General features: G+C 45.0%; 1 protein-coding gene across 2 annotated transcripts in view; it reads left to right on the top strand.

Moving 5' to 3' along the window:
* The first annotated feature begins 9,435 nt into the window (after positions 1–9,435).
* PDS5A (PDS5 cohesin associated factor A) overlaps positions 9,436–16,882 on the top strand; it is a 163,556-nt gene continuing 156,109 nt past the window's right edge. The window contains exons 1-2 of one of the 2 annotated variants that reach the window (XM_074992639.1): positions 9,436–9,798; positions 10,578–10,748. In XM_074992639.1, coding sequence (XP_074848740.1) covers positions 9,772–9,798; positions 10,578–10,748 — 198 coding nt within the window. In that variant the 5' untranslated portion in view covers positions 9,436–9,771. The remainder of the gene's footprint in view (positions 9,799–10,577; positions 10,749–16,882) is intronic. The other variant, XM_074992640.1, reaches the window with a different exon arrangement.

Raw genomic sequence — 16,882 nt, 5'->3', positions numbered from 1 at the left:
AGATAAGTGATGGTCACATAAATACCATCCATACCGAAAACCCACGGACCGCTATGCTTATCTTCACGTCTCCAGCTTCCATCCAGGGCATACTACAGGATCCACTGTTTACAGCCAGGCACTAAGGTACAACCGTATTTGCTCTGATCCATCAGACAGAGACAAACATCTACAAGACCTTTACCAAGCTTTTCTTAAACTACCATACCTACCTAAGGAAGTGAGGAAACAGACTGATAGAACCAGATGGGTACCCAGAAGCCACCTGCTGCAAGACGGGCCTCGCAAGGAAAACAAGAGAGTACCACTGACCATCACATACAGCCCCCACCTAAGGCCTCTCCAGCTCATCATCAGTGGTCTGCAACCCATCCTGAACAATGATCCTTCACTCTCACAGACCTTGGGAGGCAGGCCTGTCCTCGCCTACAGACAGCCTGCCAACCTTGAACAAATCCTCACCAGCCACTACAAATCACAAACCAGTGAATCTAGGCCTGGAACCAGCCCCTGTAACAGTCCTCACTGCCAGCTCCGCTCACATATCATCTACACCAGTGACATCATCACAGGACCCAACATTAATTATACCATCAGGGGCTCTGTTACCTGCACATCTACTAAGATAATATATGCCATCATGTGCCAGCAATGCCCCACTGCAATTTACATTGGCCACACTGGACAGTCTCTCTGTAAAAGAATAAATGGACATAAATCAGACATCAGGAATAGTAATATACAGAAGCCTGTGGGGGAACACTTCAGTCTCCCTGGACACTCAGTGGCAGATTTAAGGGTGACAGTTCTGAAACAAAAAAAATTGAGAAATCTCTGAGCTGCAATTTATTTGCAAATTTGACTCCATTAACCATGGATTAAACAGAGACTGGGAGTGGCTCACAGTTTAGAAAGACAGTTTCTCTGCTCTGGGTGTTGATAACTCCCCATTAGATGCTGACAATGGCTCACATCTCTGTCTGATCTGACTTGTTTTTTCCTCTTTTGATAAGTACTGTTGATACTGGACCATTTCTACCTTGCTGAATAGACCTTGTCAGCTCTGGCCCTCCCCCTTTACTGGGACCCCACTCTTTAAATATCGCTCTGAAACCACCCCCCATGCATCTGATGAAGTGGGTGTTTGCCCACAAAAGCTTATGCTCCAAAATATCTGTTAGTCTATAAGGTGCCACAAGACTTTTTCCTGTTCTTGAAGCTACAGACTAACACGGCTACTTCTCTGATACAGAGGTAGGTGTGTTAGTCTGTACCTTCGAGAACAACAAGAAGTCCTGTGGCACCTTGTAGAAAAACAGATATTTTAGAGCATAAGCTTTTGTGGGCAAAGACCTGCTTCATCAGATGCATAAGTGGTGGTGGGGGGTTTCAGAGGAGTATTTAAAGAGTGGGGTCCCAGTAAAAGGGAGGGCCAGAGCTGACAAGGTCTATTCAGTCAGGGTGGAAATGGCCCATTTTAAATAGTATAGCTCAAGAGAGTAGAAAAAACAAGTCAGATCACTTGGGGGATGTGGCACATGTCAGTTTCTAATGTGGAGGTGTGAACTTCCAGCCCAGAGAAACTGCTTTTGCAAGGGGCCAGCCAGTCCCAGTCTCTGTTTAATCCTTGGTTGATGGAGTCAAATTTGCAAATGACGTGCAGCTCAGAAATTTCTCTCTCTTTTATTTTTGAAATTTTTTTGTTGTTGTAAGACTTTTAAATCTGTTACTCAGTGTCCAGGGAGATTGAAATGTTCTCCTACAGGTTTTTGTAAGTTGCCATTCCTGATGTCTGATTTAGGTCCATTTATTCTTTTACATAGAGACTGTCCAGTTTGGCCAGTGTAAATTGCAGTGGGGCATTGCTGGCACATGATGGCATATATTATATCAGTAGATGTGCAGGTAAAGGAGCCCCTGGTGGCATGATTGATGTTAGGTCCTGTGATGATCTCACTGGTGTGGATATGTGAGCAGAGTTGGCAGCAAGGTTTGTTGCAGGGATTGGTTCCAGGTTTAGAGTTGCTGTGTTGTGGTCTATAGTTGCTGGTGAGAACTTGTTTAATGTTAGCAGGCTGTCCGTAGGCAAGGACAGGCCTGCCTTCTCAGGTCTGTGAGAGTGAAGGATCATTGTTTAGGATGGGTTGCAGATCCCTGATGATGCATTGGAGAGGCTTTAGCTGGGGACTGTATGTGATCCTGAACAATGATCCTTCGCTCTCACAGACCTTTAAAGGGGGCATGGTAATCAGCTCGAGCAGGGAATAGCAATGAGGTGCTGCGATGCATATGCGGCACCTCATTAGGCTTATTCTCGCTGCAGGAACTTCAAAGTTAGCAACTTCGAAGCGCTGGCAAAACGTGTAGTCGCAGGCACTTTGAAGTGCCCGCACAACTTTTTGGGAGTAAGGGCACTTGGAAGTTGTGCAGGTACTTCAAAGTGCCTGTGGCTACACAGGTTGCTGGTGCTTCAAAGTTACTAACTTTGAAGTTCTTGGCAAGAACCAGCCTAATGAGATGCTGCACATGCATCACAGCACCTCATTGCTATTCCCCACTCGGGCTGATTACCATGCCCCCTTTAAAGAAGGTGGCTCGTGTAGACAAGCTCTATCTGATGACTTTTGAGTTACAAATTGCCAGCTCTCATTTCAGTATGCATCTGAAAACTACCATAGATTTTGGAAACATTTACATTAAGGCCAACAAAGCCCAACCTGAAGGCTGAACTACTTGGCAAAGATAAACTTTGGTAAAATGAAGTAGAGAGTATGTCTCTCTTTTCCTTCATACAGAGACATATACAAGTTTTAGAGGCTACGTAGGTACCAGCATGCAATGCTCCATTCTGTTCAACAAAAGAGAAGGGCAGCTGGCATTGTCTTGTGTTACTTAGCATTTTGTTCACTCCTAATTTAGACAAAACCAAGCTGTAAGAACTCTGACCTAACTTTTGACCCTTCTCACTATCTCATGATCTGTCAAACCAATGTTTCCTGGTAAAGATGGGTCAATTCCTGTGGAAAAAGTTATAATTACAGGATGAATCTAATTCCAAAAAAGTGAAGTTCATACATTTACACACATTATCTCACACAAATAAGTTAAAGTAAAATTACAGACAACTAGCAGTGGTTTGAGTGTTAAACAATTTTTGAAAAGCATTGAGATTTAAAAAAAGAAAAGAAAAACACCAAACAGTAGAAATTCAGGGAATTCAAAGTTCTGGCTGCACTTCTCTGGCATCCGTACCATTTAACTCTGCCTCTAGAGCACTGGCTCCCAACCTTTTCTAAATGGTGGTGGGGAGCGGGGAACGACCCATTTTGATAATTCAGGAAGACGTGGTGACCTAACGCAGCTCAAAATTGGCAGGGTGGCGGAGGGAAGAGGGAAAGCTGTGCCATAACTAGCTAATTTTGTGCCTGAGGCAAGAATATAAAATCCCCCCCTTTTATATATTCACAGTAGTTATTTCACAGAAGAAGGGCTAGGGGGGTCACACTCAAGAGCTGGGAGGTTGGAGGGCTGTGGGGACTAACACTCAGGGACTGGGGAGTCACACTCAAGGGCTGAGGCAGTTGGGGGGCTAGGAGGGTCACACTTAAGGGCTGGGGAGAGTCACACTCAGGCTGGGGGTCACACTCAGGCTTTGGGGGCTAAGAGAATCACACTCAGGCTGGGAGGGTCACACTCAAGAGTCTGAAGGGGCTGGGTGAGTCATACTCGGGCTGAGGGGGATGGGGGAGTCACACTCATGGACTGGGTGGGTCAAGCTCTGGGGCTGGGGCATCACGCTCAGGGCCTGGGGGAGTCACATTTGGGCTGGGAGGGAACACTCAGAGGCTGGAGGGACTGGGGGAGTCATACTCAGGGGTTGGAGGGTCACACTCAGGGGCTGGGGGTCTCTGAGAGCCTAGGGCAGTCGCATCCGGGCTGGGGGACTAGGAGGGTCACACTCAGAGGCTGGAGGGCCTGGTGGGTCACACCCAAGTGCTGGGGGGCCACACTCAGGCTGGGAAGTTTGGGGGGCTGGGGGAGTCACACTTGGGCTGGTGTCACACTCAGGATAGGGAGTTGCACCTGGGCTGGGAGGGTCGCACTCAAGGGTGAGGGTCACACAGGCTATGGGGGGCTGGGAGGGTCACACTCAGAATCTGGGTGGAGATACAAACAAAAAACAAGAAGAAGAAGTCCTGTAGCACCTTATAGACTAACAGAAAGTTTGGAGCATGAGCTTTTGTGGGCAAAGGCCCCAAGTGAGACAGTGTCATGCATCTGACGAAGCAGATCTTTGCCCATGAAAGCTTATGCTCCAAAATTTCTCTTAGTCTATAAGGTGCCACAGGACTTGTTTTTGAAGATACAGACTAACACGGCTACCTCTGATACTAGTCAAACAAACAAAAAAAAACAAAAAGAAAACTGACAAATCAGCTACATAGAACAGAAGGGAGGTCAAAAGTGGGGAAAGGTGGAGAAGGCATGAAAATTGCTTACTGGAAGGGTCTATTAAGTGGCTTGTCTGGGATGGTTACAAATGTCAAAGGTGGAGAAGCTGGCTTTGAAATGCATAATTGCATCTCTGTTGATAGAGATATCTGCTAGATGTGGAAGAGTTAAGGAGCTGAAAATGGCTTCTTTAAGAGCCAAATGTAGCTCTAAGCTGCTGGGGACCCTTAACTAATCTAGTCGTGATCCATGTTAGGATTCCGACCCATAGGTTGGGAATCCTTTCTCGAGAGATGCCAGATTGCTGTCTTCCCTTCTTTACATGTTGGGTATAAAAAAGTGCACAGATAAGCTGACATACATTCTCATTTCCTTACCATCCTAAATGTTTTTTTACACCATGTTTTGCTTTCCTAGCTATAGACAGGTATTCCAGTTTGTTTCTAATTTATAATTGTGATGCAAACATACTAAAAATAATGAAATGGGTAAGCCTGGTTTGCCCCTCTAATTTGGAGAACAGTATATGGAGCAGGAGTGGAAATAGAGAACTCAAAAAATCCTCTATATACGTAAGTCATCAATCTCTGTGTCAATTCAAAATAAATGAATTTTGGTCTTATTTTTGTATCCTATTACTACCAGTGAAATTTGACTGCTAGAATGTTATTTCACTATTGTGTGTCTAGTGGTATTAGGTGTGATGTCACTGTAATGGTGCTTCTGACGTCGGCTTTGAGGAAAAACAATTAAAGTACATTGTATTGGTTGGTGATCCTTTTATTACCTGATCATATATCTCATGAGGTAGTCATTGATCTGTTATGACTGAATCCAATTGCTGCAGTCTGGGTGCTTCTAAGCAAAATGGGTCTGAGTGGAGTCTATTTACTGTTTCTAGCTTCTGGACTACCTGTTCAGACCTCATTTGACACCTTTCTTTGGGGCATTGAGCACTGCCACTTAGCTGCTGTAGACCTCAAATTCAATGAGACTTCCCAATCCCGCTCCAAAATATGTTAGTCTGTAAGGTACCACGGGATTTTTTGTTGTTTTTGCAGGTATAGACTAACCTGGCTACCCCTCTGTGACTTTTGGAAACAAGTCTGAGGATGCACCCTCCCCTAGTCTGATTTCATCTATTTTTCTGATTCAGAGGTTTGTCAGCAATTCAGGTTAGATGGAGTGCCGCATGATACCCATCCTTATATGGAGTGAAGGTTTTGACCTTTTAATTCACCCCCTCCCCGCCACCGGAACAAGCAGCCTGCTTTTATGTAGACCTCTGTTTCTCTGCTGTCTATTGCACAGAAAATCTCCAGCCCCCATCCAGTTGTGTTTGCCCCACCCCTCAAGTAGGGCACTGAATAAAACAAAAGAATGCTTTATTCCATAGACATGGGCCCTATATTGCAGGCCTGACTGCTTTGCAGTGATAGGTCTTCGACAAAGTGTCAAGAACCTTTCCATGGAAGGTCAGCAGTCTGAGAACTGGGATTGTTTAGATCTGCCATGTCCAATATGCTCCCCATTTGCCATGTGGTGAATGGGGCAGCGGAATGTGGTTAAATGCAGCTCAGGAAAGCCGCACACATAGGGTGCCCCTCTGGCCACTCTGTACATGTGCTCCACCACACGGTGGGAGAAGCATGTGGAGGCAGCTCCTCCAGCCCTGGCGGGCTCCAGCCATGGGGAGGCTAGCCTGGTGCAGCTTCAGCCCAGGGCAGCTTGCGCAGCAGTGGCTTCAGCCACAGCACAGTTTCAGCCTGGGGTGGCTCATGTGGCTCCAAGTGAGTAATCTTGTGGGGTAGGGGGAGGGGAGGGGAGAGGTGCCTTGCCAGGGGCCAGGGAGAGGCCGTGCCTGGTTGGGTGGGTGCTGTGGCAATTGGTTAAATTTCTCTTGGACACCACTGGTTTAGTTGTGTTCAGCACACAGTAGAAAATGGAATTAATAATTTGACAAAGACATATCCCATTCTGTCACAGACCTAACCAAATGTATGCAATTTCTAGGAAAAAAATAGATGAAAGACTAATAAACAGCTATGAATTTTCCTGAGCGCATTCACAAACTGGCTGACAATGTCATTTTTTATGAATAACTGGGCTACAACTTATACATTATATTTTAAAATTGTATAGATATTGCCGCTCTTCTCCTACCCAGTCTTTGTTACTTCCCTTGTCTATCCTTAGCTTGGCAATTACTTTAGAGTTACCATATGTGAACTTTCAGAAAAAAGAGGACACCCCTCAAAAGGATTAGTAAGAGAGAAATCCCTAATCTTTGCAGAATTGTATCTGTATCCACATCTACAAACTCAGATTGTATTAATATACTAGATATACTATTACCATATTAATAAAAGGTAGGTGGGTAGATATTGATACAGATACACTCCCTCGCACGCTTCCAGCTATATCCGAGATACCACCGACTTCCTGAGGAAATTACAAAACATCGGAAAAGTTCCTGATAACGCCATCCTTGCCACAATGGATGTAGAGGCTCTGTACACTAATAGTCCACATAAAGACAGATTACAAGCAATCAGAAACACCATCCCTGATGCCACCACAGCCAATCTGGTGTCTGACCTCTGTAACTTTGTTTTCACACACAATCATTTCTGATTTGGGGACAATTTATACCTCCAGATTAGTGGAACTGCTATGGGCACCCGCATGGCCCCACCATATGCTAATATATTTATGGCTGACCTGGAACAACGATTCCTCAGCTCTCGTCCCCTATTACCACTCCTCTACTTAAGATACATTGATGACATCTTTATGATTTGGACCCATGATACAGAGGCTCTAGAAGAATTCCACAGAGACTTTAACAATCTACACCCCACCATCAACTTATGCCTCGATTACAACATGCAAGAGATACATTTCCTGGACACTACAGTACTAATCAAGGATGGCCTGATCAGTACCACACTGTACCGAAAACCTACTGATCGCTATACTTATCTACACCCTTCTAGTTTTCATCCTGCACACGTGACTAGATCCATTGTTTACAGTCAAGCTCTTAGGTACAATCGCATTTGCTCTGATCCAACTGACAGAGACCAAAAACTTCAAGAACTTTACCAAATATTCATACACCTGAATTACCCAACAGGAGAAGTAAAAAAACAAATCGACAGGGCCAGACGCATACCCAGAGACCAGCTGCTCCAAGATTGGCCCCAAAAAACCAAGAACAGAACACCACTGGTCATCACCTACAGCCCCCAACTCAGACCACTGCAACGAATTATTAAAGACCTACAACCTATTCTTAATCAGGATGCTACACTCCAGAAGGCCCAGGGTGACATGCCTGTTCTCTCCTACAGACAACCTCCCAACCTCATGAGGATCCTTACTAACAGTCACAGTCTATACCCCAGGAACACCAGTCCTGGAGCCTTTCCCTGCAACAAAGCCCGCTGCCAGCTTTGTCCACATATCTTCTCTGGAAATACCATCACTGGACCTAACCAGGTTACTCACAGAATCACGGGCACTTTCTCATGCTCCTCTACTAACATCATATATGCCATCATGTACCAACAATGCCCAGATGCTTTGTATATTGGACAGACTTCTAACTCCCTTAGACAAAGGGTCAACGGGCACAAAACAGACATCAAAACACTCCAGATCCACAAACCAGTTAGTCAACATTTTAATGGAGTGGGGCATTCTGTCAATGACCTCAAGGTATGTGTGTTACTGAAGAGACATTATTGCACCATTTTAGAAAGAGAATTGGACGAACTGACATTTATATTCAAATTCGGAACATTAACACATGGTTTAAATCGTGATGGGAACTTTCTGAGTCACAATAGGGGCTCATCTGCATACTTGGCTCAATCTAATTCTTGATCTTCCCCCCATCCCTCCACTCTCTGATTTGCTCACCTTGATTATCTTTTTCTGATTTGTCCTCCTTGCTTACTGTTTTTGGTTCTCTGTGTCTTAAATATTGAGTCTGTTCTGGTCTGGTTATGGTCTGAAGAAGTGGGTCTGTCCCACGAAAGCTCACCTAATAAACTATTTTGCTAGTCTTTAAAGTGCTACTTGACTGCTTTTTTTTTATATGGTAACTCTACTCGGATAGGCTACTCTGGCTTCTCTGATTCGAGAGCCAGGCCCAAGGGTGCCACTGGAAATACATAAGACAAAAGAAAACTCCTTACACCAGTCAGAACTTAATAGATGCCAGAAAAGTTTAAGTCAAAAGCAAACAGGAGTGTTCAAACGGCAGCTGAGACCGGAAGGAAAATGCAGCTCTGCAACATTAACTGGAATCTTTGGCTGAGATGCTTTCTCTAGCAGAAAAAGGGGCAGCTTGCAGAGAACAAACGTGGGACACGCAAAGGGTTAACTCACACCACAAAAATTAACCATAGCTGCTCGCGAGAAGCTCAGGAGCGAGCGAGCCAGCCGGAATGGCTGGGCCCACTCCAGCAAGTCAGGTAATGCCTGGACTGGCCAAGCGGACAGCGAGTGCCCCTACCCTTCCCTGCCTCGGGGATTAGAGCAGAGCCAGAAGGCAAAGGAGGGGGCTGCCCGCCTCGGCAGGATTCCCGCCTATTTCCTCTCCTACTGCCACCGCCCCGCAGTGACCTGCCGCGCGGTTAATCCGTAACTTAGCCCCAGGGGGTTCCCGCCCGCCTGTCACGCGGGCCAGCTAGCTGGCGACAGGGCGACACGGCAGGATCCCCCGCCACACCCGGTGTGTGCCCTGGGCTTGAGGGGCGGCCTGTGGCCCTGGCACGCAGCCTCGAGTCACGCTGCCCTGCCGGTGACACGGTGGTGAGCAGTCCCAGACTGCTCCCTCAATCGCCGGCCAGGCGGGCTCGGGGCCGCTGCTGGTTTTGGCGCCAAGCGGGAGGCGGCGCTGCTGCAACCGTGCCCGGTACCGCCTGCCCCACCGCCGCCCTCCCTGAGCTGGGCACAAGGCACGAGGGAAACGAGCCAGGCGCGGGCACTGCTGCCACGGTGGGGGTGGGGAATCCCGGCGGGCGGCGCCGGGCCAGGCCCCGGGTGGGGGAAGAGGAGCGCGGAGCCTCCTCCAGGGCTGTTCTTCCCCGGCCGGACGGAGAGCGGCACTGTGTCCCCGCGGCGCACGCTCCGCCTGAGCCGCCCCCTCTCGCCCTCGCTCCTGCCGCCGCCGCCGAGCAGCCTCCTCCCCCTACCTCTGCCCGGGCAGGAGCCGCCGCACCACGGAGCAAGGAGGGAGCGGGAGCAGCCAGGGCGCCGGCCGGCAGCGGTGAAGCAGCTGTAACACCCACCCGGCACGGAGGCTACTCAATGCTGCACCTTCCGGAGCTGCATGAGGTAAAGGCGGCTCCGGGTCCCGTTCCCCTCCTCCCCGCCCTGCGGCAGCCCTGTGGGGTGGGGGGCTCTTTGTAGGCTTCGCAGAGCTAGTTGGGTGAGGGGCCCCGGGGCGGGGTGCGGGGCTGGGGCTGGGGCTGGGGCTGAGGGCACCTGAAGTTGAAAGAACAAATGTAAAGTGGAGAGTGGCCTGGTCCTCTCCCGTGGGGGGCTGTACCCCTCTCCGGGGGGAGGCACAGGCCAGGTGGGGGGCTCAGCGCTTGGCTGCGCGGGGCTGCCCGCCCGGCCGGCAGCGGGGTTTTGTTTGGGATCGCAGCCACCGCCTCTCCCCCTCCGGTTGGTTTCTGCCTCTTGATAGTTTTGAGGCCTAACTGGTTAGGCCTCGTCTCCCAGCTCTGAGGCTTCTGTGGAGGCCCCAAAGACCTCCTAGGGCCACGAGTTGGCTCGTCCCGACCCCACTTGGGCTCTAATGGGCTTTAAACTTGGGGCATCCGTCGGTTTGGGTTAAAATTTCATTGTAAAATATGAGGCTGCAAACTAATTGTTGGGCTGGAGGAGCCTCGCGCTGAAGGGAGGCGCTGGAGAAGGGTGGAGAAGTAGAAGTTTTGGGGTGAGAGGCTGCTTTGTAAGGGCCTCCTCGAAGCCCTGCTCAAGGGCGGGGGGTGCGGGATTTTTGCCCTCCTGATATTAAGTGGGGCCTTCTGTGAATTGAGGTTTAGAAATGGAAAAAGAGGGCTGAAAGTCGTCTCTGTTCCGCTGAACTTTTGTTTTCTGACCGATAGAGGCCGGTAGAGGACTGTGGAGAAGGAAAGTTTATATCCAGCGGCACCAGGATGGACTTTCCTTCTACCCAACCAAAACCGTCTGCTGATGGTAAGATCATCTACTATCCTCCCGGCGTAAAGGAGATCACAGACAAAATTACCAACGATGAGGTGGTCAAACGGTTAAAGGTAAGTGCCTGTTCTTTTCACCTCTCAGCTTTTTGCCCCTTTAAGCTCCACCCAAAGTAAACAAACATTCGTCTCTTGCTTTGTAGGCCCCAGAAGGGGGTATGTGTGTGCGTTTTCAATGTAGTTGAGATGCATACCCCCCGTACCTCCAGAGCCCCGTGATAAAATTTTCATGATTTACTTTCCTCAGCTGGGTATTGCCATGTCTGCTTTTGTATATTCATCTAATATGGTGAGCTGTTGAATCATCAATGTACTAATTTGTTTGTTTTGAAAACAAATATTTTAATTTGGCATGAAATTTAACTTCCCACATGAGGTCAGAAATAGAATTGGAAATATGGATTATAGGAAGCAAAAGTTGTTTTTGAATGTGACAGTTGTTGACAGTTCCGGGGTTTTGAAAGATATAACATAATCCATTCCATGGCATGATGGGGATTGATTATATTACACGCAAATAATTGTAATTTAGAAAATGGTCCTTTATGGATTATGCAGTTAGTTGTCATTTATTTAAAGCAGATGTTACAAACATAGAAGCTGCATTTCTAGAGTTTCACAACTAGATTTTGGAATATCTGCTTTGTGCACAGACAACTGCTAAATTATGTAAAGACTATAAAGGTTTGTGTTCAGACCATTTAAGTCTTTTTTACACCTGTTAATTTAGATTAAGGTAGCATGTGGGTTTAGAATGAAACAGCTGGTTTTTTTTTCAGTGCAAAACTTACACATTTGCTTTGTTAACTTTTGTGCCATGGGATATTAAATATATGATTAAAATAGAGAATAAAGTCAAGTATTGATTAAATATCAGTGTCACTCAATGGATAGTATTGTGGTCTTTGGGCCAGAAAGTTCAAGATTTAATTCCTAAACCAGGATGTGGGTTCATGCTCTGGATAAGGTGGTATGCTGTATAGTCGTAGGGGTTTCTGGCTGTTTAAACTGATTTTTATGGTTCCAATCACTGTAGTAACTCACAAGTATTAAAAACAGAACTAACAAATTATTCTTTAAGAGTGAAGAACAGATAACTTTTTGATTAAATTTATTGTTGTGAAAAAAGGTTTTTGTGTATTTAAGAAAAGTTTTTCATTTGATTCTGGAACTGACAAGGCTTCCATAATTTAGTTCTATCTCTTGTGAAAACATGCTGTCTCTTGTGTTCATGAGCCTCATCAAAAGTTTATTTTTTTCACTGTGCTAGAGGAAGGTAATTGTGCGGGTCCTGATCGTAGAGGACTGGCTCTGGCCAATAGACTTTGAATATTAGGACAGAGTTCTTCAATTGGAGTCTGTAGACAAAGGCGAGCTAATGTAGTATGGAGAACATAGGTAAAGTGTTTGCCCTTTTCAAAGTGTGCAGTGCTGTTCCTAGGTAATTGTAGAATCAAGGCTTATGGATCACTGTGGCCAAGTCTGTTCTGATGAGGTATGGCATTTTCTGGTGGTAGCACATGGAAGAAGGTGTCTGTCTTCCTTCCCCTCCCTGTAAGAATGCATGCTCATTTAAAAACAATCATCAGCCTGTTTCCAGTGAAGTTTAAAAACAAATTGTATGTTTTGAAAAAAATAAATTTTTACAATTTCAGCATACATTATCCTGGCTGTGGCCTTGAAGCTGAGGTCTCTGCCAGTCTTTGGTGTCTTCCCATGTGTAAATTAAAGATGCCATTGTTCTCTTTAGAAAGATTAGAGTATTGCTTTGTGTTTTGGCCATCATCAGACCTTTCCACATAAATTTTGTTTTTCTGAGTGGTGAAAGGCATGGTCAACGCAACAGATGACAAATAGCATAATTTGATTTGTGTCCACACATTTTTTGCCATCAAAAATGTATTGTCATCTAGAGCTAGAATTTTTGTAGTAGTGTGGTGTTGATGCTGTTGTTATAGCAGCTTGAGTCGTCCTGGGAACCTATCCCATTGTACTTCATCAGCAGTCTGAGTGAAGACTTTTCAAAAATTAGTTCTTCCCCTACTCCTTCTTTCTATCTAGGGTAGAATGAGGCTGAGCTACTGCATACAGTGTTCAGAATCTGGACAATGTTGTGAACGCCGTATCTTGCAAAAGAAAGTAAGGAAAATTGTAAAACAGCTTGCATCTTCTGATGATGTAATGAGGAAGGCATTGTATGTGGAATAGAATCAGGTTTTTAATGAATTCCATTGACTTCATTGTGTTTTGGATTAGACCCTAAGTAGGTACCTTTGTGACATGGGAAAAGTGCATTTTGGAATGTATTAACCAAAAGATTATTGGAGAACTAGTTTTAATTAATAGTGCTATGGTGGGAGGTGTACTGCAAAATGTTGTGCCTAATTGGTTAAAGTAAACTGTGTCCCAGAGTGGACAACTAGCAGGTTACAATTCATATGCTATTTACTATATACTGTGTGGATACAAACTGTGCATTAAGCCAGATGCGCATCTACTGGTTAGAGATACTGTAACAGTTGTTATATGGTTGTGGTCTTCATTCTTTTCTGTTCTAAGAATAGGTTTGAAAAAGAACCTAATTGTTGTCCCAAATAAAATATCAACTTGCCAGTACTGTGACTACATGATAGTATTTAACTTTTTACTTCGCTAAGTTCTTTGCGATAACTTAAGCTTGGATGTTGTTTTATAAATTCACATTTGTTTCTGTTGAAGGTGAATTTATTAAAAATTTTTTTTTAAATTGCTCATAGTTAAATACGAAGATAAGAATAGTCATACTAGGTCAGATCAAAGGTCCATTTACCCCCAGCATCCTGACTTCTGAATTGGTCAGTGCCGGATAATTCGGAGGAAATGAATAGAACAAGTGAACTCCTGCTGTCCTGTCCCATACTCTCACAGGCAGCAGTTTAGGGCCACCTCCAGCATAAGGTTGCACCCCTGACTAACTTGGCTGATAGCCATTGATGGATTAGCCCTCATGAATGTTTCTAATTTTTTTTGAGCCCACTTACAATTTTGGCTTTGCTGTCATGCCCAAGTAATAGATACCCATCAGTCAAGTGGGAAAACATCTGTATAAAGTAAACTCAAATCCAGCTGTCCCAGGACCAGGAGGTTGTCGGCTAATCAAATATTCTGGATAATAGAGAGGCATACCTAGTAATGCATAACACTAAAGAAAAATCAAGATTAGATATTAAGAAACAAACAAAATGTATGTGGAGAACTATATTTACCAGCAACAGTAGTATTGTACACTGTAAACTTCTAGTGCATTTATTGTATTTATGGAAAACACAACTAAAATTTATTTATGGTTAAAATGCCAGTTGTTTAAGAGTTCTGGATGACAGAATCCCAGATATGAAAGTTTACTGTATTTTTATATATATATATATATATTAGCTAAACAGCACTGTATAGTAAGTGAAATGTACCAAATAACTAACAGGTCCGTCCTTCAATAGATTTAGTCAAAGGCTCATATTAAGTACCATGCAGTGTAGAAAAACTATTGAATGGCCCTCCAGCTCTGGCCCGCCCCTTGAATGAGTTTCCCTCTTTAAATCCTCCTCTGAATCCCACCCCATGCATCTGATGAAGTGGGTCTTTGCCAATGAAAGCTTATGCTCCAAAATATCTGTTGGTCTATAAAGTACCACAGGACTTTTTGTTGTTTTTGAAGATACAGAGTGACTTGGCTACTTGATACTTATCGAATGAAAGTGGATTATATACTGAATGTTAAATGAAATTGGTGCTTGTTTAATTTTTTGAACACAAGAAGATGCGGGATGCATTTTCAGAGTATAAATTTCAACAAATCCTTGCAACATTATTTTTGAAGTAGGTTGGTTAAGAATTTATTTGACATGTGATGAAATGGAGCTTGGTAGATGTTATAATTTTTCTCAGGCCATGTAACTGTGTGACAGGGCTGAAATTAGAATTTTGAGATTCCTTTCTCTTCATTAGGATCAGTTCATTGGACATACTGCTTTTCTTCAAGTAAGCCAGGTGGGCTGATGGAATGTTTACTGTGATGTTTCCTTAATTTTTTTTGGAACTCAGTCTCTTCTCCCTGCTTCTGTATGACCTGGTCAACTCGTGAAAGGATTAGTTAGCATTTGCAGCATTTTTGGAAGTTGCTTTTCACAGGATTTTGGTTAGAGAGTAGCCTGAGGGCTGGAAGAGTTTCGATAAACTTTGTTTATCCACATATTAGCTGACAGATACTTATGTCAATGTAGACTGAGCAGTTCCTTTCCCCCTAACTGTTTGCTTAGCTTGTCTAGTTTTATATTAGGACTCCTTGGAGTGGGACTTTTGTTCTATTTTCTCTATTTGGAATGTGCTATTGGAAATAATTTTAATAATACAATATATTTTATATTTGTGTGAGTTTATGGCATGAATGCTTAGAGCAAAGGAAGAGGCTCTCTAAACAGAAGGAAGGAGATCATGCTAAGGGTAACTCAGGAATATTTAATTGGTGAGTTATCTATGGAGGGAATTTTGTAACTGATATTGGCCATAAATGTGTTTGGGGATTTTCATGTGTCTGGTTTTTGAGAAAAAAGTACCTGTATTAAGTACCTTAATTGATAATTGTACTCAACTGGTACTTAATCCTGTTTTCCCAATAAGATATCCAGAGTTAGAGGTCTTACCAGTATGTTCATGACTTAAGCCCCAGTTCTGCAGACACCTATGCTTCTGTCCCTAATTAAGACTTCTTATATGCATAGTTGAAGTTGGGGGGATTACTAGGGTGTGCAATTAAGAACAGGTTTAAGTGTTTTGAGGCTTACACAAGAAATGCGCTCTGGTTAATAGAGAGATCCATAGATGATTGATATCACTTCTGAACTTTGGTTAATTGTACTTATAGTTGCAGTAAATTTGCACTGGCAAACTGAGTTTGAAAATGTTCTTGAGCTATTGCTGGTATACACACCAAGAGCCAAATTCCTATTTTTTATTTTACTCTGACTAAAGTACTTTTTGGTCACAGTCATTTTCTCATTCTAAGTGTAGAAAACTCACTTCTGTGGCTTTGCTGTCATAGTCACCTGGCAACAAGAGGGTAAGCTTACCGAAACAAGAGGGTCCGGAGTGATTGAATCTGTATCAGCTGTGATGTAGTTTTCCTACTTTTATGGTCAGTCTAGTCCAGGGGCTGGTAAAATACAGACCAGCCTGCCACCAACCCGCGGCCCAGCAGGAGCAGCCGGCAGCTCTCTGGATTCCATGCTTCTGCACACTGCTAAAAGCAGCCAGCTGTGGTGAGCCATGTGCTTCTCTGAGCATCACGAACCTGGGTGGAGATTTTCATTGGTTGGCCTCACCCCAGCACAACATCACAGCTCCTATTCACCGGAAACAAGCCCAAAGCAGCTGTCTGGGCTATGCTTGTGATGCAGGCGGTACACAAAGTATCACGCCCTTCCCATTGGCAGGTGGTACACAGAGAGCATGTGGCGCCCACAGCCGGCCACTTTGAGCGGCAATGCAGAAAGCAGGGATTCTGCCTCACGGTCCCGCTGGGCAAGAGCTGTGTAGGTGAGCTGCTCCTGGCCAGAGCCTGCACCTGGCACCACAGCTCCTCTCTCCATGCAATTCTCTGCTCCCCTTCCCATGCTGCTGCCCCAAGTTACAATCCCCTAGCAAACTCCTGCACCCTTTCCTTTGCCGCTGCCCCCATTAAAAATTATTGCCCCCTCTGGTCTAGTCAATAATGTCTTGTAGGACTTTGCTTTAGGCATTATTTAATGGACACTATTCAAGGCTTACTCTGAATAAAGAATTATTAATTTTCTCATGAACTTTTCTGTGGTGATTATCGTAATAGGGAGGCTCACATACACATATGAATTAATCTTCATAACACCCTTGTGGAGTGAGGAGTTGGTACTATCTCTATTATACACGTGGGAAAATGAAGTACAGGTTGAAACTCCCCAAACCAGCACTTTCTTTTCCAGCAACATCCATCATCTGGCAGGACCATGGATGTTACTTGGACCAGAGACCCCAGTATGAGAGGTTAGTAGGGAGAGCCTGGCTGCCTTGGGCAGGGGAGCCTAATGGAGCTTGTGCCTGGGCCAGAGGCACATCCAGAGCTAGCCTCTGTGGGGGCATGCTGCATCTGGTGCCTGCAGAGCTGGGGCTGTGCTGACAAC

The sequence above is a fragment of the Carettochelys insculpta genome, chromosome 4 (assembly GCF_033958435.1).
Source record: "Carettochelys insculpta isolate YL-2023 chromosome 4, ASM3395843v1, whole genome shotgun sequence".
NCBI lineage: Eukaryota > Metazoa > Chordata > Testudines > Carettochelyidae > Carettochelys > Carettochelys insculpta.
The sequence above is the reverse complement of the archived record's forward strand: the minus strand, read 5'-3'. Positions and strand labels throughout refer to the sequence as shown.